Source organism: Ostrea edulis, chromosome 8 (assembly GCF_947568905.1).
Source record: "Ostrea edulis chromosome 8, xbOstEdul1.1, whole genome shotgun sequence".
NCBI lineage: Eukaryota > Metazoa > Mollusca > Bivalvia > Ostreida > Ostreidae > Ostrea > Ostrea edulis.
Window position 1 is genome coordinate 8,253,965 of NC_079171.1, and position 26,011 is coordinate 8,279,975.

The 26,011-nt window shown below is 33.8% G+C and overlaps 1 protein-coding gene across 1 annotated transcript; it reads left to right on the plus strand.

Annotated features, from left to right (window-relative positions):
- Positions 1-5,421: 5,421 nt before the first annotated feature.
- On the plus strand, positions 5,422-24,196 carry LOC125661093 (uncharacterized). The gene is made up of 5 exons (XM_048892983.2): positions 5,422-5,635; positions 16,528-16,851; positions 18,667-18,831; positions 21,540-21,656; positions 22,197-24,196. The coding sequence occupies exons 1-5, from the start codon at positions 5,587-5,589 to the stop codon at positions 22,319-22,321; spliced, it is 780 nt and encodes a 259-aa protein (XP_048748940.2). The 5' UTR covers positions 5,422-5,586; the 3' UTR covers positions 22,322-24,196.
- The last annotated feature ends 1,815 nt before the right edge of the window (positions 24,197-26,011 follow it).

A 26,011-nucleotide genomic window follows, 5' to 3' on the forward strand; every position in this document is an offset into this window, starting at 1 on the left:
TGAAAGCGGGAAAGGGGGGGATGTGGTGAGTAAGCAAAATGTACATATCCGAAGTTGATCAAATACCATGTGCAATTAACTTCTGATCCATAAATTTCAGAATTTAATCAAACTAAATCTAAAAGTTTCATTGACAAGTGAAAATAAGTTCAATAAGACACAATTAATTTGTTTAAATGGAGATTGTGATCAGAATATTAAAACTTAATTGTTTACAGTTAAAGAAAAAAGTTACGAATTATATGTTCCAATCTGAATTGAAATTAGACTGGTATATTCGACTCGTCTTCGGTACACCTCAATACAAGGAAGTGTATCATAGAGAAGTGGGATTTTTTTCTTTTGCCATTATTTTGACTTGCACAGCAATTTATATTTTTAGCCTAAATTTCAAATCATAATACATATTTGTGCATGTGTCTGCTTTCAGTGTACTTTTTGGGGACTTTGAGTGATTCACCACCCTTTGAACAAATGTATTTTGAGAACCTCAAAGGAATCCTAGATTTGTCAAGGTATCACATCTTCCTATAATTGAATGTAATGATTATGTTTTCAAGATTTTAAAGGAGATTATTCTGTCTACAAAGCAAGATCATTTTATCTGTCCTTAAATTTTTAACCAAGCTATACACTGCATGCAGATAATTTTGTTTCTTAAAAAAATGTTATAGTATTTAAACATCTTTTTATGCATGGTTGTATATGTACATGTAACAGAACTTATGAAGTACATGTATATGTGTTCAGTGTTTTATTATGTAAAATCTACTTAGGGGTACAACTACAATTACAAATTGTGTACATGCATACAAAGGCACAAACACAATTTCTACCTCAAAACTTTCATCAGATACAAGTCAAAAAATTTAAGATTATAAGAATTAAGCTAATAATTATACATGTAGCATATCTTAGAAATATTTTCTTGAAGAGATACATTATTGCTTATGCTTATCACTTTTGCCTGTCTTGGTTGAGTATATAGTACACTTGCAGATGACACACACTGTGTCATGGAATACTGAATCTTAATTACTGACAAATCGTATAATTTCATAATATTACATTTTTTGTTACATACTAAATAAGTGCATGCTGTTTTTCCTTTTATAAGCCATGTTTTAATTGCTGCCCATCAAATAGTACTGTGTCTTGCATGTGTAAATTGTAAGTATTCAATGTCTTAGTATAAATCGTTAGTATTTTGAAGCATGATGTTACAGTTAGTTTATTATGTCTCCCCTCTTCCAGGGGGATCGAGACATTGTTTTTGTATTTTCTGTCTGTCCATCTGTCTGTCACAAATTCTTGTGAACGCTTCTCCTCCTATATGGCTTATCCGCTAGACTTGAAACTTTGTACAATGCTTCAATGCCATATGGAGATGTGCATATTGTTGGGACAGGAGGATCCAATTATTTTCCTAAAAGTTATAGTGGATCTAAGAGGGGTGGAAGATGTTTAAATAGTTTGTGAATGCTTCTCCTCTGATATGGATTATCAGAGTTAGACTTAAACTTTTCACAATACTTCAATGCCATTTGCAGATAGGCATATATTGTAGGGATAGGAAGATCCAATTGTTTTCTTAAAATCTTGGGGTGGAGAGTATAAAATAATTTGTGAACACTTCTGTATGGCTTATCGGAGTTCATAAATGCTTATATGCTTCTGCATATGCTTTCTCCTCAATACCATACAGTACAATAAGGGGCAGTTTCATTTGGAGAACTTCCAATTTGGGGAGCTCAGGGAGACATTTGTATTTCCTAATAAACAATCTTTAGTTTCAAATTGTGGTTATGGTATTTTTGTTTCTCTTCTATAAAATGTTAATTATATTAAATATCTATTTTGAAAAAAATCATAAAATATATATGTAAAGTTATAATTAAAATTTTTCTTTCTGGTAAAATAGGCATAGTGTATATGCAGTGTAGGTAGAGATAAATCACATAGCAAAGAAAAATTCCAAATTGATTTTAGCTCACATGAGCTGAAAGCTTGAAAGAGCAATTCTGATCACTTTTTGTTGTCATCAGTCCATCTGTACAACCTTTTCAACTTCTTCTCCAGAACCATAGTGTTAATTTCAGCCTAACTTGCCACCCTTCACAGGGGAGATAATAACAAAATAGGGTGGATTCATTAAAAGTCTTCTCAAGAACCACAGGGCCAGAAGAGCTGAAATTTACAAGCAAGCTTCCTGGTATATTGTACATTCAGGTTTATTAAAATCATGACCCCCCTAGGGATAGGATGGGGCCACAATAGGGGATCAAAGTTTTACATGCAAAGGTATAGGGAAAATCTTTTAAAAATCTTCTCAAGAACCACTGGGCCAGGAAAGCACAAATTTACAAGAAAGCTTCCTGACATAGTGCAGATTCAAGTTTGATAACATCATGGCCCCCGGGGGTAGGATGGGGCAACAATTGGGGATCAAAGTTTTACATACAAATATATAGGGAAAATATAGCATCTTCTCAAGAACCAATGGACCAGAAAGTAAGACAAAAATTTATATTTACATGAAAGCTCCCTGACATAGTGCAGATTCAAATTTGTTAAAATCATAGCTCCCAGGGGTAGGATGGGGCCACAATAGGGGATCAAAATTTCACATACAAATATATAAGGAAAATCTTTTGATTTTTTTTAAAGAATCACTGGGCCAGAAAGTCTTATTTTTATGTCAAAGCTTGCTGACATAGTGCAGATTTAAGTTTGTTAAAAGTATCCCCCCCCCCTCAGGGGAAGGGTGTGGCCACAATAGGGGATCAAAGTTTAACATACAAATATATAGGGAAAATCTTTTTCTCAAGAAGCCATTGGGATAACGAAATTTACATTCACATGAAAGCTTCCTGACATAGTGCAGATTCAATTTTGTAATAATCATAGTTACGGAGGTAAGTTGGGGCCACAATAGGGATCAAAGCTTTACATGCAAATATACAAGAACAATCTTTAAATATGGGAAACTCATGTGAGCAATGTGGTCCATGGGCCTCTTGTCTTTAATGCTATTGATACTAAATTGAAACAGAATATATATCTAGAAGGAGTAATTAAGACAATCAATCAGTATTCATATTTCATACTGGAAAATAAAATTTAGATAGCTTATATTGATCATTGTGAATTTTTTTTTTTCTTTCAGAGATTCATTTTGAGGAAATAGCTGGTATGCAATGCACATTCCTAAATGAATTCATCAGTTTACATTAAGGATCTACCTTCAAATCCTGTAATATGGGGTGCTCTAAAGTGCATGTCACAGACTAAAGTTATAAAAATGACTTCCAAGAATTTTTAAAAAATTGTTATATACATGTATACTGATATTGAATTAAATTTTATAAAATTTCAGCATCTGATTTTATGTATATATTGACATATTGTAAAAGTTTTTCACTCTAAAGGTTTAATTTCTTTAATATTTAAGACTTTAAAAAAAACTTTTCAAGATACAGTGGTGACACATTATCTTACTTTCTGATCAATACATATAGATAAGAAAACTATGTATATTTCAATAAATGTGGAAAATTTTCAACCATTGAATTTCCATGTATGAGTACTAACTTGTACATAGCACTTCTTAACCAACTTTGATACTGTATAACTATAACTACCTGCTTGCATGCATTGCAGAGCACACCCGTAGTAATAATTCACATTTGCTGATGAATTGCTTTAGCATAAAGAGTAAAATTAGTACGTTAAGTTCTAAATTTATGAAAATGCATATTAGGCTTTTCACAGATATTTCTTAAGATATATAGAAAATATGTATATATTTATATAATTGTATAAATCCTGCTAATCTAGCTTCTTCCTAAGTGAGGTGTATGGCACACCATATTTATACAATGTATCTACTGGATATTCTTTTAAGGATTTCATATATAATTTATGAAATATCTTCTATTTCTGATAAGATATCTAATAAATCTTATAAGATATATATCTCATATAATATATAGTTTATAAAATATTTTAGATATATATTATAAATTATGAAAGATATCTCCTAAGCTTTATAAGATATCTTGTATATCAAATGATATAATGTTTAACAGATATCTTATAAAACATAAAATATCTTAAATGTTTTATAAGATTTCTCGCAAGCTTTATAAGTTATCTTACATATCTTATAAGATATCTCATAAACAATTAAAAAAAAATATAGCTCAAACTTTGATATATCTTATACATGCAAGATATCTTATATGTTTTATGATATATATCTTATAAAAGTAAATTCGTATGATACATTATAAAGTTAACAAGATGTCTTATAAAATTTTGTTTTTGAGATATCTTATAAAATATCTTATTAAGTTTGAGATATCTTAAAAGACATAAGATATATGTTTTAGAAGATAACTTATAAAATATATAACATATTTTATCATCTTTTATCAGATATCCAATTATAAAGGATACAATTAATATATTTCATAAACTTTAGAAGATATCTTGTAAGTTTAATAAGATATCTTATAAAATTTATGAGATATCTTTAAAGAGGAATAAATCTAAAAATAGCATGCTATAGAAGTGTAGTAATAGAATCTAACAATAACATCAATTTCATTTTTTCTGTGACATTGATGATTAACTTATAATGTGATATATTATTTTGTGCAGTTTATATGAGTCGCAATTATACTATAAGGGAGAAATCGCACATTTTCTTCACCAATTCTATTTTCAATGCAAAATATTCTCTTTTTGTAACCAATGCTGAAGATAACTTGATTTGTTAAAAATCCTTGACAAGAGAAAAAAAATTGTTTTGTCCTGTGACTTGCCCACTCTACAAAATCCTAAATCGGGGAGGGGGAACTTTTCTCCTAAGTTCGAAAAAAATTCATGATTTCTTAATTCGGAGGGGGGAGGTGTTAGAAACTTACTACCAAAGATAAATTTTTATACAAATTCTCCATGAATACATGTATATATGTTTGCAGTTCTGTCTTTACCCAAAATACCACTATAAATGAAAAATGGAAGAAAGCAGTCTCTCCAATTTCTTTATTTGCATATGTTATAAACAATGGAATTATTACCGTTGCCCCCCCCCCCCCCAACAAAAGAAGAAAGACCCCCCCCCCCCTCATGACACGACAATAAGACTAAATATCTGGCAGTTAAACTACAATCTAAATCTTTAAATGACTTTAACTTCCTGAGCTTTTCACTATTTCACAATCATTGCTGGTATGGCAGTACTTAATTGAATTTTCTAATTTGCATTGATGATACATGTCTATTACAGTATATAGAAAATGACTATAGCTTTGGCAGATTTATTTCCGGTTTCCTTCACTGCGGAATTTGACCTCACCTCTAACCTTTTAATGGTCAAAAAACCCACGTGGTGTAAATTTAAATAACAATAACGTTAGTAGGGGTGGAGTTTACAGGTAAATTTTATATGTCCATACTAACGACGGTCGACGTAGAGTATGTAGGACAGAAAATAGAAGCATGAGTGGGATTTCGTGTATGAATATGGATATATTTTTGGTTTTGGTTTGATCACTGTTTATGTGAACTAGTAAACAACAGATGGATTTCAAAGTAGCCGTAGTTTTCCAGTTGTGCACTCTACTACAAGGTACGTTTTTAATTCTTGTTCAGATGACGATACTGATAAATTAAGTTCGAACTGCCTTTTACAATGACCTGTCAAGGCGTTTAGATTTTGACCTCGTAACATATCTAATATTCTATACGGCGTTTTTCGGTGGCGGATCCAGGGTTGTGTGTGTGTGTGTGCCTTTATAGCTTGACACACAATCTGACTTCAGCAATAAAGGACGAGATCTCGTGGTTGTTTCAAGGTAACTTTAAATTTCGAGAGATTTGTTTTTGAAATAGAAAAGCGGGTGCGTTTATTTCTAAATAATATAGCAAAAATATTTACTTCTGTTTTAAATGATAGGTTGTTAAAATGGTCTTACGGGAATAATTCTGTGTCAGATGCTCAGTTTGGTTTCAAACCAGGTTTTGGCACTACAGACGCTATATTTGCATTGCAAAGTGTCATTAGTAGAACGTTATCACGCAAAAATAAGTTAATTTGCTGTTTTGTTGATTATGAAAAGGCTTTCGATAATGTCAACCGAAACAAGTTATTTTTTAAATTATCACGCTGTGGCATCACTGGTAAATTACTTACAATCATCAAATCACTATATAGTAACTTAAAATCCTGTGTTAGATTTCAATCCGAATTATCGAACTTCTTCTCATGTACAAACGGATTAATGCAAGGTGAGGGGTTGTCCCCCTTTTTGTTCTCTCTCTATGTGAATGATTTTGAGAATGCATTTATTAATAGCTTATGTGATGGAATTGACTTTAAAGATATATCACTGTTTTTGCTAATGTACGCTGATGATACTGTACTTTTTTCTGAATCAGCCACAGGATTACAAAACATGTTAAATACTTTATCAGTTTATTGTAACGAATGGGACCTAAAAGTTAACATTCAAAAAACAAAAGTTCTTGTCTTTCGTAACGGAGGGAAAATAAATGCCGCCAGCAAACGGTTTTACAATGGTAGTGAACTAGAAGTTGTTGACAGTTTTAATTATCTTGGTCTTACTTTAAATTTTAATGGTAAATTTTTAAAGTCTCAGTGTATTATCGCCGAGCAGGGTAGAAAATATAGGTACCATATTCTTCGAATTTGTGATAATCTGTCACTGAATATTGTAACAAAACTTCATGTATTTGATACTTATGTTTCAAGTGTTTTGAATTATGGTAGTGAAATTTGGGGTTTTAACCCAGGTAACGATGTTGAAAAGGTACATGTGGACTTTTGTAAGCGAATTTTACATGTAAAGAAGTGCACTCCAAATTATATGGTTTACGGGGAACTTGGTCGTGTGCCAATGTATAATTTACGTATGATAAAAATTATCAAATATTGGTTGAAAGTTATCAAAACCGACAATTGTATCCTTCAATCTATATATGATGACATGTTGATTTGCAATCACAAGAACTGTAATTGGCGCTGCCAAGTTAAGCATTTATTATTATCGAAAGGATTTGGTGATGTATGGTTTAACCACTATGTTAATAATGAAGTTTTATTTCTAGAATGTCTCAAACAGCGTTTAACTGACAACTTCATGCAGTCACGAGATGAATTTTTTGTTAATTCACCCAAATGTATTCTGTATAGACACCTTATTGATAATGTTACCATTCAATTTTACTTGACAAAATCTATTCCGGAAAATCTTATTAATCTTTTAGCAAAATTTAGATTGTCTGCTCACCAGCTTAGAATTGAACAAGGTAGATACAATGGCACAGCAAGACAAGAATTTTGTAATTTGAACGAAGTTGAGGACGAATATCATTTTATTTTAATATGTCCTTTGTACAAAAACCTCAGATCTGCATATATAAAAAATATTATTGGTCGCATGCTTCTATGTTTAAACTGGTACAATTGATGTTAATTCATAATAGAAAACAAATCTGTAATCTGGGTAAATTTTTAAAAGGTGCTTTACGCTTACGATCTAGCCAAACTATCGTCTAATGTATATGCTGGTTTTTGTTGGTTTCTTTTTTATGTAAACTTGTCTTATAACTCTCTTCATGTATGTCCATCCTCTAATAACCACTCCACTTTTCATACTGTATACATCTTTTTTATTTATACTTTGTAATTGAATATGTATTATGCTGATGAGCCGTAAGGCTTAAAGCCAATAAACAATACAATACAATTTCTAGACTTGCAACACGCAGGAAAACAAGAACTTTTTTCGATTATACTATGACTCAGAAATGTACAGCTACTTGGTTTTCAATTCAGCTACTGATTAAGTCACTTAATCACTCGATATGGAACTATTTACACAAGCATGATTGGTTTCGATATCATTTTTGATTGGACATAAATAACTCCTGAGACGAAAGACGTGCTTTCTGCTGACAATAAATGTCCATTTCGATATTTATGTAGATTTAAATTCATGTCAATGCAGTGTAGTTACATTAGTTATACGAACAGGGATCAGTCTCAGAATTCCCAACCGGAACTCCTTGAATGTCTTGCGCAGTCGATGAGAGAAATTGATGCATTGTTAAAGTTTTATGACGTCACGGCATCTTGCACTACGTTGCAATGTATCGAGCAGTTCCGATTGCACAATTCTTACCAAGAGTACTAATACTGACACCTGTATTAAAGGTGGGGGCAGAAGATAACTCCGCCGTGAACTCTTGATCAGATATTTAACGCTGTAATCTGTAACGAAAATTGATATGTAGAACGGCTTAATACTAGGTAAATAATTCACGAGACAGCATTTTCTTTTTACGGAAGATTGTATCTTTTTTTTTAATCAAATAATTATATTGACCAAGGAATTTGCGAAATGCTGACTTTTAAAATTTCTTTGAAATACATTGTGTATACTTTATTCCTTCGCCAATGTGTATGCTATTATATTCCATTTCAACGTTGAATGTGTTATTTCTATCATTTTGAAAAAAATAGTTGTAAACAATTTTTGATATATATTATTATACATATAGTGATATTATGTATTCTATATAAATTATGTACATTTCTTACATAGAATGATAATGATGATAAAATATTATTCAATCCAGTAGGCCCATGGTACCGTTGATGACAATTATGCGGACTATTCCGAGGATATTTTATCCCAACTGACATTATGTATACTTTCAAATAAATGATTCAATTATAAAAAGAAGACTTAAAATCTCTGTGTTCCGAGCTTCTCTTGTATTATAACATTCCGGTAGACTTAACAAATCACAACCCCGTGCATCTTATTCGCCTGATCCTTGGCAGTGTCCTGACCCTGTTGTTTGTAAAACAGATTTCATGAGAAGCGGTCTCCAAGATTCTCACACAATTACTTCATCTATACAATTTACACTGACTTGGTGTACACGAACGCATTATGATGTAGTGCTTTAAACGATGACTCACCTGTAATACGATATTAGATAAACTGATTTTGTCCGCTGTTTTAAAATCAAACATTATTTAAAACCGGTGCTCTGTCTTGTAAACAGTAGAAGAGCGTGTCATTTTGACCTACTTAGCACATTTGAAATGAGAACCAGTATATTTTTAGAATTTAACACTATTGTAATATATCGCGGAACAGTCTAAGCGTGTGTATTATTTGTATACAATATCGTGAAAATGTGGGAAAATACACGAACTACCTTTATCTCAAACCTGACTGATCGTTACTATTGACGAATACTTTAGATACGAGCTTCCAGATTGTTTATACTTTAAACCCCTAGATTACCAGAGGCATAATATTTTGATATGCACTTTAAGGGGCATTAGCCGTAAAAGTGATGTCAAACTAATTCCCTTTAAAACTCTCTCAATGACACGCGAATAAATAGATGACTAATTAACACAATTATTTTGTACACAAAGAAGAAACACCTAACAAGTCTAGGTAAGATAATCACTTTTAGTGCAAACAAATATAAAGTTCTTGTTTTGCAAGACAATAATTATTTAATCATCAAAATTATATATTCATGTTCCTGTTTTGAAGTTGAAGAAAATGTTTGAAATAATTAAATACTATTATTATTACTGAAATATGTAATGCAGAACAATTTTCATTAAATATAGTTTATGGTGACAAACTTACTACCATCACGGGGGTATTACTGCTTGATTAATTTATTTTATGTAAATGATTATCTAAATGCAATGTGTCTCTGTTCCCGTTCTGTTGGCTCTGTGAATTTATTTACCGGGGAATAAAATTATTTATTTCTATCAATAGCTCATATTTATGGTGTATGCTGAAATTGTCCGTTTCGCTTTATATTATCTTGAATAACTTCATCTTATTAGCTGAAAGCTCAAGTGAGCTTTTCTGATCGCCCGTTGTCCGTCGCCTGTCCGTCCGTCCGTCTGTCCGTCTGTAAAATTTTCATATTTTCAACTTCTTCTCCAGAACCACTGGACCAATTTCAACCAAACTTAGCCAAAAGCATCCTTTGGTGAAGGGCATTTAAGTTGTTTTTTTTTCAAATGATGGGTAATGTCCTTTTAAAAGGGGAGATAACCACAAACATGCAAAAATGAGGGTGGGATCATTTAAAAATATTATTTTCAAGAACAACTGAGCCAGAAAAGCTGATATTACATGAAAGCTTCCTAACATAGTGCAGGTTTAAGTTTGTTCAAATCATGCCCCCCCCCCTCCCCCGTAGGGGGGGGGGGGTGATGGGACCATAATAAGGGATCAATGTTTTACATACAAATATATAGGAAAGATCGTTAAAAATCTTGTTTTCAAGAATCGCTGAGCCAGTAAAGCTGATATTTAATGAAAGCTTTTTGACATAGTGCATATTTCAATTTATCAAAGTCAAGGCCACCTGGGGTTTAATGGAGTCAGAAAGGGGATCAAAATTTTGATACAAATATAGGGAAAATCTTTAAAAAAATGTTCTCAAGAAGCACTGAGTTACAAAAGCTGATATTTACATGAAAGATTCCTAACATAGTGCATATTTACGTTTGTTCAAATCATGGCCCCGGGGTTAGGATGGAGCCGCAAGGGGAGGGGGGTCAATGTTTTGCATACAAATATGGAGAAAATCTTTTAAAAAATCTTCTCAAGAACCAATGAGCCAGAAGAGCTGCGATTTACATGAAAACTCTCTAACACAGTGTTGATTCAAGTTTGTTCAAAACATGCTCCCGGGGTTAAGTTGGGCCACAATAAGGGATCAAAGTTTTAGATAGAAATATATAGGAACAATCTTTAAGCATATTATTCTCAAGAACCAATGAGTTAGAAAACCTTAGATTTACATGAAAGCATAATACAAAATCAAGTTTGTTCAAAGTATGGGCCCCGGTGGTTGGATGGGGCCACGATAGGGGATCAAAGTTTTACATACAACTATAGAGGGACAATCTTTTTAAAAATCTTGTCAAGAACCACAGAGCCAGAAAAAGCTGATATTTACATGAAAGCTTCCTAATATAGAGCAGATTTAAATTTGTTCAAATCGATCCTCCGGTATGGTGTGGCCACAATAAGGGATCACCGTTGTATATACAAATATAGAGGGACGCTCTTTAAAAGTCTTATCAAGAACCACTAAGCAAGGAAAGCTGAGATTTGCATGAAAGCTTTCTGACACAGTGCTAATTCAAGTTTGTTCAAATCATGGTTCCCGGGCTTAGGTTGGGATAACAATAAGGGATCAAAGTTTTACTTAAGAAATAAGGTATCATTTAAAAATATGTATCGGGATATAAATACGGGTTGGTCACGTGATCAAATTCCATAAAGCCCGAAGGGTTTTATGGAAAATTTGATCATGTACCAACCCGTATTTATATCCCGATAAACATTTTAAAATGATACCTTATTACTTATATTTACATATTTGGTCGGTAACATTGCTGAATTATCTTAACAACACGTTTCCATACATTTCAAATTGTTGACGTCCACAACGAAGCGTCATAGATGTTCAAAATGACGACAACACAAAACAAAGTTCTATAAACTGAAGAACTGTTTTAATTATTAAGACGCTAGAAAGCAAGTATATCAACATATACTTATACATTAACTCGGGAGTATATAATGGAAAACTCTTCCATGTGTCTAATTTTAGAGGGTGGGGGAATTATGATTTAAACGGGGATGCGCAGTGTTACACTTAGAGTTGTGATGCGCTTTGACTTTTGAAAAGTGAAGACGCTGAGGACCGACTTTGAAAGATATTCTGTGGATATTACGGAGTTAACAGAAGACTGAGATGGAGGAACATGAAGAACAGGGCGGCAGTCGTCAGGTGTAGGCACATTATTTATAGACAGGACAGCTCGACAGAGGACGCAGCTCAGATGATCGATGAATCTCCGGAAAGAACTGAACATCGCAGAGAATGTGGAACTGCACGAAGGTAAGGGACGGTTTGGATTTGGATATGTAATTGTTGATAAACATGAGCTCACTGAACGCTTCTTTTGACTCGATAATTTTTTGTAATAGGTTTTTAACGACGCCTCGCTTCGATGTTCCGACATAAACTTGGAAACCGACATCAAGCACTATGGCTGCTGTGGCACGGAAGCAGTGTGGTGTGTAGGTTTTAATGCACTTTGACGACTTATCGGCCATACATCCTGTGAACGACCTTTTTGCTAAAGCCTAATGTCATCGTCTAGCAGTAGGTACAATTCCGCATCACCGATGACCAAGGTGAAGTTGTAGCAGACGAAATTTTAGACATACATTAGGCCTAGTAGGCTAGTAACTAAAGACATTGTTTACAGTTATGCTTTTATCAATTATTGATGAAAGTCCACTGCTTGGAATACAAATAAAACCGTAAATACAATTTGTGGTGTTGATTTCATCTATTGAAAGATTTCTGTAGTAAGTGAGAGCGATTGCTAGATGTGTATTGCCTTAGTAAAAGTAGTACCTGTTACCTACTTTTAACAAATGTTCATACGCACAGCTCTGTTGACCCCATAGTAGATTTATCCAGAAATAAATACGTATTGCTCATAATAGTGTTATGTAGGAGAAAACAGTTGCAAATGTAAATAGATAGAAATATATAGGGAAAGTGTTCAAAAATTTTCTTGTAAAGAACCATTGGGCGAAAGAAGTTGATATTTACATGAAAGATTTCTGGCATAGTGCAGATTCAAGTTTATAAAAATCATGACCTCAAGGGGTAGGTTGGGGCCACACTAGGGTCTAAGGTTTTACATGCAAATATATATGGAAAGTCTTCAGATATGGGCCAAGGTGACTCAGGTGAGCGATGTGGCCCACGGGCCTCTTTTTAAATATCATTCCCTCATTCTTTTCCCCTTATATTATACATTTTCCTCAATTTTAGGATTCTTTTGGCATCTGTGATTGCAGAAACTGTCGTCACACTGAGAGTATGTAGTATGACGTCACACTGAGAGTAGGTAGTATGGCGTCACACTGAGAGTAGGTAGTATGACTATATCACACTGATAGTCGATACTATGACTACGTCACACTGAGAGTTGAAAGTATGACGTCACACTGAGAGCCGTTGGTATAACCTCACAATGAGAGCCGTTAGTATGATGTCACATTGAGAGTCATTAAAATGACGTCACACTGAGAGTCGATAGTATGACTGCTGTCACACTGAGAGTTGGTAATATGACGTCACACTGACGTTCAGTACTATGTCCTGATTGTAATCTCCGTGTTTTGACTTTTAAACTTGTGTCGGGAATGAAAATATGTACCATGTCATCATCAGTGTTACTATCTGTAGAGATCTGGTACAGGTTTATCATCAGTGTCACTATCTGTAGAGATATGGTACAGGTTTATCGTCAGTGGCACTATCTGTAGAGATATGGTACAGGTTTATCGTCAGTGGCACTATCTGTAGAGATATGGTACAGCTTTACCATCAGTGTCACTATCTGTAGAGATCTTGTACAGGTTGTATAATAGAGATCTGGTACAGTTTTATCGTAATTTCTACTATCTGTAGAGATCTGGTACAGCTTTATCATCAGTGTCACTATGTGTATGATAGAGATCTGGTACAGTTTTATCGTAATTGCTACTATCTGTAGAAATCTGGTACAGCTTTATCATCAGTGTCACTATCTGTAGAAATCTGGTACAGGTTTATCATCAGTGTCACTATCTGTAGAAATCTGGGACAGCTTTATCATCAGTGTCACTATCTGTAGAGATCTGGTACAGGTTTATCATCAGTGTCACTATCTGTAGATATCTGGTACAGCTTTATCATCAGTGTCACTATCTGTAGAGATCTTGTACAGGTTGTATAATAGAGATCTGGTACAGTTTTATCGTAATTTCTACTATCTGTAGAGATCTGGTACAGCTTTATCATCAGTGTCACTATCTGTAGAGATCTGGTACAGCTTTATTATCAGTGTCACTATCTGTAGAGATCTGGTACAGCTTTATCGTCAGTGACACTATTTGTAGAGATCTGGTACAGTTTTATCGTAATTGCTACTATCTGTAGAGATCTGGTACAGCTTTATTGTCAGTGTTACTATCTGTAGAGATCTGGTACAGGTTTATCGTCAGTCTCATTATATGTAGAGATCTTGTACAGCTTTATTATAAGTGTACTTATATATTATTAATATCAAAATGATATAGAATATTTGCTATTGTATGTTTTTCACACTGGACATTGTACGCTCGTCTTTAAACACGTGGTTTCTGTGTGATAATTCTAGTTGTGGTTGATCATTGTTATGATTTTAGTCGGGGTCGACATGCTACCCCGCCGAACATGCATCGTTTTTAAGCTTTCGTTTCATTCATTAATGTATCATACATTAGTATTTAGTTCAGTACATACACTATTACATTTTGTCTTCATTCAAGCTCAGACAGGTAGAGTTAGAGGACAGGATTCCCATATCTCATTTATTTAACAATGATGAAAATCTGTTATTTTCATATACAAATAGTTACATGTTGGGGGGGGGGACTACTGCTCCCTCACTATTATTAGTGAATATTAAGAATGTACGTTTGTAATTTTCAATGGAACCTATGCTACATAGTAATCGAAAGTTTGGCGGTTTGAGTTAATTTAGTCTTGACATTTCCCTTACCCCCACCCTCCCCGTCCATTTGGATTTTGAAAATGGGGCAAACATTGTTAATGTTAGTTGATAATATTTGATAAGTCAACTTTTAACTTCTCCGATTGAGTATCCCTCCTTTGAAACATGCTACGACTGTCACTTAAACTGATCTACTTTCACATATGTCATAAAAGCTTTGAACATTGTAAATCGGAGTATCCGTTATAAGAACTAAATACAAATTGTAGCTTCAAAATGATACAACAGGAAAACGCGATACCAATCAAAGAGATATAGCTTTATATGTGCCCAGTTCTCCAATCAGTTCTATTTGATTTATCTGACCTGTAGTTATACATAATGCTGTATGACGTGTTATACATCAGTTGTTAGACAATACTTGGCTTATTGGTCTTGACAACGAATAATTCCGTTTACCTGATCAATATATAGACCTCAAGGCAGATGTGGCAGGTCGACAGGGAGTGCTTACTCCTCTTACACACCCGATCCCATCTGTGGTGTGTCCAGGGGTCCGTGATTACCCTACTCTATTTTGCATTGCTTATATTAGTTGTGAGATTGATCACTGTTCGTTATCTTAACCTTTCATTGGTCGCATCCCTAACACAAGTGTTAAAATTCTGAATGCGGGACACATCCCAATGTTTGCCGTGTATTAGCGTCAGCTAGTGTATTTTTGAATATAAATATTATGATATTGTCTTCCTTACAGTTATTTTTTTCCGATCTGCTCAGTTTAACATGGTTCAGCTTTCTCACTTGTTCATCGACATAGATGTTAAATGTTTCAAGTTTAAAAAATTCGACTTTGTATTTATGATTAAAACGATTCCATTTATCAAAACACTGTAAATGAATTATTGAGTAATGCATTGAAGAATTTTAGGAAGCCAATAAGGAATATGATATCTTGAATCAAATACAGTGACCAATATCGTGTGGTTTTTTTTAAGAATACAAAGAAGATTAGGACAAAAACAAAGCCCTCGACATGCCAGATATGTGAGCAGGTACCTAAGAAGAGTACGCGTCCCCTATTAATCTGCCCCTTGATGAGGCCAAAATCAGTATGTAAATAACGGTTTAAGTGTTATAAAACACGTCAGGCAGTGTTATGCATCAAGACAGGTGAAATGAATCAAATAGAACCGGGCACATGTATGGATACATTACGAGGAAATCACCCAGTGATCCATTGAATTGTTCAGATATACTTTCCCTGTTATGATGCCTTGTGGTAACTACAGCAGAATGACCTCTGTCAAAGTATGGGTTATATTGTAAGTGATAGGCGATGATAACGAATAGAGCTATATTTCATAACTCACATAAGGAACACAAAATAGGAATGTCGGGAAATACGGGTCCCTGGATATACCAGAGGTGGGATCAGGTGCCTAGAAGGAGTAAGCGTCCCCTGTCGACCTGACACATCCACCCTGAGCCATATGCCTTTATCAGGTAAACAGAGTAATCCGTAGTCAAGATACGTGCACCATGAACAGCATAACAATCGGTATGAAACATGTCAGACGGAAGTTAACCAAATGATAGATTACATTGACAAACTAGATCATTAGAACGACTATAGAATTTGTGATATGTTGACTTCATTCGATACTGTTGAAACCCCTGTGACATCAATTTAAATTGTCAGCAGCCTACCACGATTCAAAACTCCTTTTAAAACTTGCATGGTTTTCTTACCATCCAAAATATCTGGAAGCTAAAATTACAAAGTATTACTGGGACATTTTTGACAAAACATAAAATACGTTAGAGAATATAATTGAAAACACAAATTGTTTATTATTCAATTTTTAACGCAGGGATCATTTCTGAAGTCGTAAACCTAGAAGAGTTGAATAAAGGTTTCTGCCATAAGGACAGTAAGCCAGTGCGTGTTGCCTTAAGATGTGACATCCACAATGCTACAGTCACAAATGAAACATCTGAAGACTTATTTGTCCAATGTTCAAAGATGTTGAAAGGTGACGTACATTGTCATTCTGGAAGGCATGATAGAATTAATGGAGTACTCGAATATAACTTCACGTTTGATCATTCATGGCATGCTGGAAAATTACAGTGGATAAATTACACGTGTGACAACGGAACGCAGTTTTCGGAAAGCCTTCGTTTGTACCCATGCCGTAAGTATAATATCTACATGATTCTAACGATTGGATACTGAATTATCAGATACTAAGTATATAAACGTACATATTCTTACTGGAATATGAAGATCTATCTTCTCGTGAAAGGTGACGGACCGCCCCGTTCAGTGGTCTCTTACGAACAGAATCAAGATGCCGATGGCGATAAACAATACTGATAAGAATAATAATAAGAGTATACACTGGTTGCTAATTACGATATTATTGATAATTGTATAAGGTAATGACAATACAGAAAATTACAATGATATAAACATGCTACTACAGTGATGAGTTCGTATTACTTTAATGGTAATATCATAATGAAGGCAATGACATGAAAATATTGTAATGAAAATATGACAATGGTAATTGTAATCATATCATAATACTATTTGTCATACAACAGTACTGTTCCCAGGTTCATAACGATATGAACTCGTAGCACAGGTTCATAATTATGTAAAGTTTATACGGTACCAATTTTGATGCACCAGATGAGCATTTTGACAAATAATGTCTTTTCAGTGATGCTCAGCCGAAATGTTTGAAATTCAAATAACAATAAACTTGCTAGAGCTATTTTAGGGGAAAACAGAGTGCCAAAAAAGTGGAGTCATATTCGTTTAAGAATAAGAGCTATGCATGGGGGAGATAATCCTTAATTTGGAAATTAATTTCTAAATTCAACACAGCAATTAAATATACATCCGTATTTTCAAGTTAGTAACGAAGCACTTAGCTACTGGACTGTAGAAATCCTTGGGGACTAACAGTCCACCAGTTGAGGCCTCGACCCAGGGGTCATAATTTAAAACTTATACAGTACCAATTTTGATACACCAGATGCGCATTTCGATAAGTAATGTTTCTTCAGTGATGCTCAACCGAAATATTTGAAATTATGCAATGAAATAATTTTCCAGTTTATTCATATCGTGACGTAGCAACGCCCTTACAAGCGAATTGAAAGACCAAATTTCTGTTGTGAAATAGACAGTAAATTAGAATGTGCGCTTAATGATAGATGTGTGATGAATAGAATCAAGGCTCAAGAAATACGAAATCCAGTAACTAATTTCATAAATTCCACATGCCATAATCACTTGTTCAAAATCTTCTCTAAATGCAATGGTGATATAATAATGAAAGTGCTATGATGATGATAACATAATGATTATGATATGATGCGGGTTTTTTGATCATATATTGATAATGACACAATGATAATGGTATTAATAAGAAAGGTGAAGATAATGAACAGTGATCAATCTCATAATTATAATAACTCTATGATGATATAAGAATGATATGAACACAAAGATAGTATTATAAGGGATTATAACGATGATATGGACGATAATACCAATGGTGGTAATATTATGATACATTCGATAGAGATACTTGGACGTTATAACGACCTAGCTTGCCGATGCAGCTTATCATTGGGTCATATTTTCTCTGACTTTTTTCATACCGATTATTAGGCCTTGCTTGGTACATTGATTTTGAATATGGATAACTCCGTTTACCTTATTAAGATACACGGCTCGGGGCGGGTGTGACCGGTCAACAGGGAATGCTTACTTCTCCAAGGCGCCTGATCCCACCCCTGATGTGTTAATGGGTGCGTGTTTGCCTAACTATCTATTTTGTATTGCTTATAGGAGTTATCAGATTAATCACTATTCGTCATCTTCACCTATCATGTAGTAAAATTATTATATTAAATTTATGATAATATAATGTTAATACTATAATAATGAGAATTTAATGATACATATTGATAATGAATCTATTTGTTATTTCAAGTGTCGGGATTTACTGCATATGGAACCCACAATGGCACACATGTAAACATCGAATGTAAACACATCCTCTTCAATATGTCAAAAGGGATCAGCATCGTCGATAACAGTGCGGGCAACCATTTAATTACTTGTCTAAATCGGAATCAATGCCATCCGCAATACAAAGGTAAGTCATGCAGCTAAATATCACCAAAAAGTCAGATTGATCAAACTAGTGAAGTCAATTATAAGTCATTATCCGGGTATTAAAGTAAGCAGCATTATTAAGTCAGATTTAAGTCACTGCCTATTAAAAGTGTGTTATCAAATCAGAAGTAAGTCACCGTCTCTTCAAACTTTGTTATCAAATCAGAAGTAGGTCACTGTCTCATCAACTCTCTTATCAAATCCGAAGTTGGACACTGCCTCATCAAACTCTGTTATCAAATCAGAAGTAGGTCACTGCCTCATCAAACTCTGTTATCAAATCAGAAATAGGTCACTATCTTATCAAACTTTGTTATCAAATCAGAAGTAGGTCACTGCCTCATCAAACTCTGGTATCAAATCATAAGTAGGTGACTGTCTTATCAAACTCTGTTATCAAATCAGAAGTAGGTCACTGCCTCATCAAACTCTGTTATCAAATCAGAAATAGGTCACTATCTCACCAAACTATGTTATTAAATCAGAAGTAGGTCACTATCTCACCAAATTATGTTATCAAATCAGAAGTAGGTCACTATCTCACCAAACTATATTATCAAATCAGAAGTAGGTGACTGTCTTCTCAAACTCTGCTATCAAATCAGAAGTAGGTCATTGTCTCATCAAATCTGTTATCAAATCAGAAGTAGGTCAATGTCTCATTATGAAACTCATCAAGTCAGAAATAGTTCACTGTCATCATCCAATCAGAATTAGGTTATTATCTCACTAAAAATCTGACAACATTAAGTCAAAAATAGGTCACTGTCATCATCAAGACAAATGTAGGCCACTGACATCATCCATCAATTAGTCAGACGTAGGTCACTGTCTCATTTTTAAACTGACATCAAGTCAGAAGTAGGTCATCATCTCATTAAAGATCGGGCAGCATCAACTCAGAAGTAGGTCAATGTCATCATCAAGACAGATCTAAGTAATTTTATTATATACCCATCAATGTATCGTTCTTTGAATTTCACAGAGTGTGATCCTGTTTTCCAGATCACCACACTGTGGTTTTCTGATATCGTATCAGTATCATCTGAAACTGATAACGTCACAATGACGTCACAATGCATCACCGTTACGTGTTTTTTGTGTTAAAAATATTGACCGCCTCACAAACAAAACTTCGTGCACAAAATATAATTTCACTGTATGTCTGTATTTTGGATAAGTTTGATTACATTTGTTATCTTATAAATGTGGATTTAAAATGCATAATGGGTTGTATAATAAATCTATCATTACTACAGTAACTTGATCCGAAGAGTTCGATCACGTCTCATTGACAGGTGTGGATCATCAGATCAAACTCGACGCTTCGCGTCTCTTGTGATATGATGATCCGTTCCTGTCAACGAGACGTGATCCGATTCTTCGGATGAAGTTACTGTAGTAATAATATATATGTCTCATTATCAAAGTGTAATCAGGTCAGAATGAAGTCATTGTTTTATTATGAAATTGCTACTGCCAAGTCAGATGTAACTTAATGCCTCTTTATTAAACTAGTTGAAAGTCATATGATTACTATATCTAATGATTATGATATGCTTATAAAACGATTATGATTTTAATATCATAATGATATAATGATAATGTAATAATGACGATATTATGATGACAATGTTAAAATGATAATATGATTACGATATACATATGATATATTATAATGAAATAATGACAATACTATAATGTTAATTATACCATGATGATACTGATAATAATGGTGATACTTTACCATTCAGTCATCTTTCTGTAACCGTTAGTCATATCTTTGTAACCGTATAGTCACCTTCCTGTAACCGTTCAATCACCTTCCCGTAACCGTTTAGTCATTTTTCTGGAACTGTATAATCACATTCCTGTAACCGTATAGTCACCTTCCTGTAACCGTATAGTCACATTCCTGTAATCGTTCAATCACCTTCCCGTAACCGTTTAGTCATCTTTCTGGAACTGTTTAGTCATATTCCTGTAACCGTTCAGTCACCTTCCTGTAACCTTATGTCATATTCCTGTCACCATATAGTCACCTTTCTGTAACCGTTTAGTAATATTTTTGGAACCGTATAGTCACCTTCCTGTAACCGTTTAGTCATATTTCTGTAACCGTATAGTCATCTTCCTGTAACCGTTCAGTCATCTTCCTGTAACCGTATATTCATCTTTCTGTAACAATTTATTTACCTTTCTATAACCTTTTAGTCATATTTCTGAAAACGTTTAGTGACATTTCTGTAACTGTTCAGTCACCTTCCTGTAACCTTATTGTCACCTTCCTGTAACCATTCAGTCATATTCCTGTAACCGTTTAATCATCTTTCTGCAACCGTATAGTCATCTTTCTGTAACCATTCCGTTACCTTCCTATAACCGTATATTCATCTTTCTGTAACAATTTATTTACCTTTCTGTAACCGTTCAGTCACCTTCCTGTAACTTTATAGTCACCTTCTTAAAACCGTTTAGTCATATTTCTTTAACCGTTTCGTCGTGTTTCTGAAAACGTTTAGCAACCTTTCAGTAACTGTGTATTCACCTATAACTTGATTGAATGGTATAACTTTGTGCCGTGGACATTCCTCGCTATCTTCACTAGCGACGGTTTGTCTCATATGGACGGTTGTCAGCGTGAGTAACGGGTAGCGAGGGGTACTTAGAGCGTGAATTCCATTTCAGGACACCCCAATGGTATACATGGTTTCATTAGGGAATACAAACCAGGATCGGGTTTCCTATGTACTATGGATGGTCAGAGTATTGAAGTTGATCTTCACGTGGATAATACTATACAGGGTACGAAATGTTGAAAAAGAAACATTTTACGATCATTTACTTTGTTGTGTGATTTTTAGTTTTCTTTTATTGATGTTTAGGTTTGTTCTATTGTGTTTGCCTTTATTTTATCTATTTCTTTTATTTTATTCCACTGTCTTTTTAGTTCTCCTGTTGTTGTTGTTCTTTTTTTTTTTTTTTTTTTTGGTTTATTTTGTTGATATATATATTGCTGCTTGTTTTGTTATATTGTGGTTTAGATGTTTATATTTTGTTTCATTATCAACCACTGAAATTCACATTAAGTTAATAACTCGACATACGCAAAATTCCACTTTGATGAATATATATATATATATATATATATATATATATATATGTGTGTGTGTGTGTGTGTGTGTGTGTGTGTGTGTGTGTGTGTGTGTGTGTGTGTGTATGTGTGTGTGTGTGTTTAACGAACGTTCAAGTTCACGGTATATATATTACTTATGCCTTCTACTATATAAACACATATAGTATCTCGTTATTGAACTGTATATACACTACTATTATATTCCACAGGAACAGCAAAAACAGGATCCCAGCCCGAAGGAAATGGAGGTGGTCATCTCGTTTCCTACCTACTGGGTATATTTTCTCACTTCTGTGTCACTGTGATGCTCAAGTATACTGTTATCAATGTGTAGAACTACAGGCACCAGAAAAGAAATAATGAAGGATTCCTACGTTATCTATTGAATGAAATTTAAACACTTGCAATGGACAGGTGTCGAAATCTGTCCATAGGTGATATTACAGAATCAAGTCCCCGTATCTCAGCGAGCATGTCAGGATACCCCCCCCCCCTGCTTAAAAGTTTACTGTGTCAAATTAGCACACCTTCACTAGCAATGGTGAATTCTCGAGCTGAACGTTAAACAATATATAAACAACCAACTATCATAAAGCTATATATCTAATATATATTCCTGATTAAAATATGGAGCTCACGGCGGATGTTAGCAGTCGTCACATGATCCTCACTCCTACTAGGCACCTATTCCTACCTCTGGTAGACCCATAGTTCTGTATTCCTTATAGGAGTTATGAGACTAATCATTGTTCGTTATCTTTACCTTTCATATCTTAATGTAAAATAGAACGTGTATAGAGATGAGTGTGTGTGTGTGTGTGTGGGTGTGGGTGTGTGTGTGTGAGTGTGCGATGTCGTTGTATTTGTGATAGAAGTTCTGAGAGACGTTGTAATATATGATAAGAATTTTACAATAACATTTTGTGATACATAATTTCAGAGAGACATTAGAATCATAATTTTGTTAAAATGATATTTGTATTGGTTATATAATTTCTGAGAGATGGTAGAATTATAGGTTTGTTATAGTAAATTGTATGCAAGGTGATGATAACGAACAGTGATCAATATCATAACTACTATAAGTATGTGTAATATAAGTTATGAAAGACGTTATAATTTATAAAAAGTTTGTTATAATGTAACAGACATACGGTACCAATTTTGATGCACTAGATGCGCATTTCGACAAATAATGTCTCTTCATTGATGCTCAACCGAAATGTTTGAAATCCGAAATAACTATGAAGTTTTAGAGTTATTTAGGGGAAAACAGTGTGCCAAAATTGTGGAGTCAAATTCGTCTAAGGATAAGAGCTATGCGTGAGGGACATAATCCTTAATTTTGAAATGAATTTCTAAATTTTGTAACAGCAATTAAATTTACATCCGTATTTTCAAGCTAGTAACGAAGCACTTAGCTGCTGGGCTGTAGAGACCCTCGTGGATATCATATATTCTAACGTCTCTCAGAACTTATTTTACAAATACATTTTATTATAACAAACTTATAATTCTAACGGCTCTCATATATATAATAAAATTTGATTCTGTGATATAATTTGAGAAACGTTAGAATTATAAATGTGTGAAAATAAAATGTTGTATTGTGTGATATAATTTCTGAAAGGTGTTAGAATTATGGGTTTGTTACATAAAATTTTGCATTTGTGATATAACCTATGAGAAACCTTAGAATTACAAGTTTCTTACAATAAAATTGTGTATGTGTGATATAGTTTCTAGGAAAATATCATAATTTTTTTACTATAATATTTGTATTTTTGATATGATATTTGAGAGACGGTAGAATATATAATAAGTTTGTTACAATAAAATTTTGTATGTGTGATAAAAATCAAAACTATAAGTTTATTACATTGAAGTTTTGTATTTGTGATATTGGTTCTGAGAAACATCAGAATTATAAATATGTTGCAATAAAATTGTATATGTGTGATATCAGTTCTGATAGACGTTAGTAATTATGATAAGTTTCTTACAATAAAAGTTTGTATTTGGGATACAATTTCTGAGAAAATTAGAATTATTTGTTTTTGGCAATATAATTTTGTATTTGTGAAATAAGTTCTGAGAGATGTTAGGATTTATGATAAGTTTTTTTTTATAATAGCATTTTGTATGTGTGGTATAGTTTCGGAGAGACGCTAGAATTATGATTTTATTACAATAAAAGCTTTACATCCACTATGATGGTGTTTTTCATATAGATAGCACATGATTTGTATTACACACAATGGACACATAAGGAACAATTATCTACAATTAGGAAAACAGCCCTGATCATTTCTTCGCCGTTGCCTAAAAGACACGGGTCGTTTAGATTCAATAAAACAGTGATATTTTCAAATGCACATTTCATATAGATACGTTAGATCATAAACAGTAAATCACAGACAGGGCGGATCAAACTTACAATTAAATATAACACAACATATGAGGTGGATCTAACATATAATTAAACATTAGACTTCAAACAGTGCGGGTCTTAGCCAACATACATGGCGGATCTAACTTGCAATCAAACATTAGAAAAAAGACAAGGCAGGTCCAGCTTACAACTAAATATTAGACCACTAAGCGGGCGGACCTTATTTACAACTAAACATTAGACCACTAACAGGGCGGATCTAACTTACAACTAAACATTATACCACACACAGGATGACTCTAGCGAACAATTAAACATTAGACCACACACAGGGTGGATTAAGCTGATAATTAAACATTACACCACACACAGGGTGGATTTAGCTGATAATTAAACATTACATCACAAACACGGTGGAATTACCTGACAATTAAACATTAGACCACACATAGGGTGGATCTAACTAATAATTAAACATTAGACCACACACACGGTGGATTTAGCTAACAATTAAACATTAGACCACACACACGGTGGATTTAGCTAACAATTAAACATTACATCACAAACACGGTGGAATTACCTGACAATTAAACATTAGACCACACATAGGGTGGATCTAACTAATAATTAAACATTAGACCACACACACGGTGGATTTAGCTAACAATTAAACATTAGACCACACACACGGTGGATTTAGCTAACAATTAAACATTAGACCACACACATGGTGGATTTAGCTAACAATTAAACATTAGACCACACACACGGTGGATTTAGCTAACAATTAAACATTACATCACAAACACGGTGGAATTACCTGACAATTAAACATTAGACCACACTTAGGGTGGATCTAACTAATAATTAAACATTAGACCACACACACGGTGGATTTAGCTAACAATTAAACATTACATCACAAACACGGTGGAATTACCTGACAATTAAACATTAGACCACACATAGGGTGGATCTAACTAATAATTAAACATTAGACCACACACACGGTGGATTTAACTAACAATTAAACATTACACCACACACAGGATGGATTTAGCTAACAATTAAACATTAGACCACACACATGGTGGATTTAGCTAACAATTAAACATTAGACCACACACAGAGTGGATTTAGCTAACAATTAAACATTAGACCACACACAGAGTGGATTTAACTAACAATTAAACATTAGACCACACTTAGAGTGGATTTAGCTAACAATTAAACATTAGATCACACACACGGTGGATTTAGCTAACAATTAAACATTAGACCACACACAGAGTGGATTTAGCTAATAATTCAACATTATACCACACACATGGTGGATTTAGCTAACAATTAAACATTAGACCACACACAGAGTGGATTTAGCTAACAATTAAACATTAGACCACACACAGAGTGGATTTAACTAACAATTAAACATTAGACCACACACAGAGTGGATTTAGCTAACAATTAAACATTACATCACACACACGGTGGATTTAGCTAACAATTAAACATTAGACCACACACAGAGTGGATTTAGCTAATAATTAGACATTAGATCACACACACGGTGGATTTAGCTAACAATTAAACATAAGACCACACACAGGGTGGATCTAACTAATAATT

Excerpts from the sequence above, each read along its gene's own strand:
- LOC125661093 (XM_048892983.2), top strand. The coding sequence starts at position 5,587 with ATGGATTTCAAAGTAGCCGTAGTTTTCCAGTTGTGCACTCTACTACAA. Across the intron at positions 16,852-18,666 it reads CCTTCGTTTGTACCCATGCC|TGTCGGGATTTACTGCATAT; the intron begins GTAAGTATAATA and ends TGTTATTTCAAG. Across the intron at positions 18,832-21,539 it reads ATGCCATCCGCAATACAAAG|GACACCCCAATGGTATACAT; the intron begins GTAAGTCATGCA and ends ATTCCATTTCAG.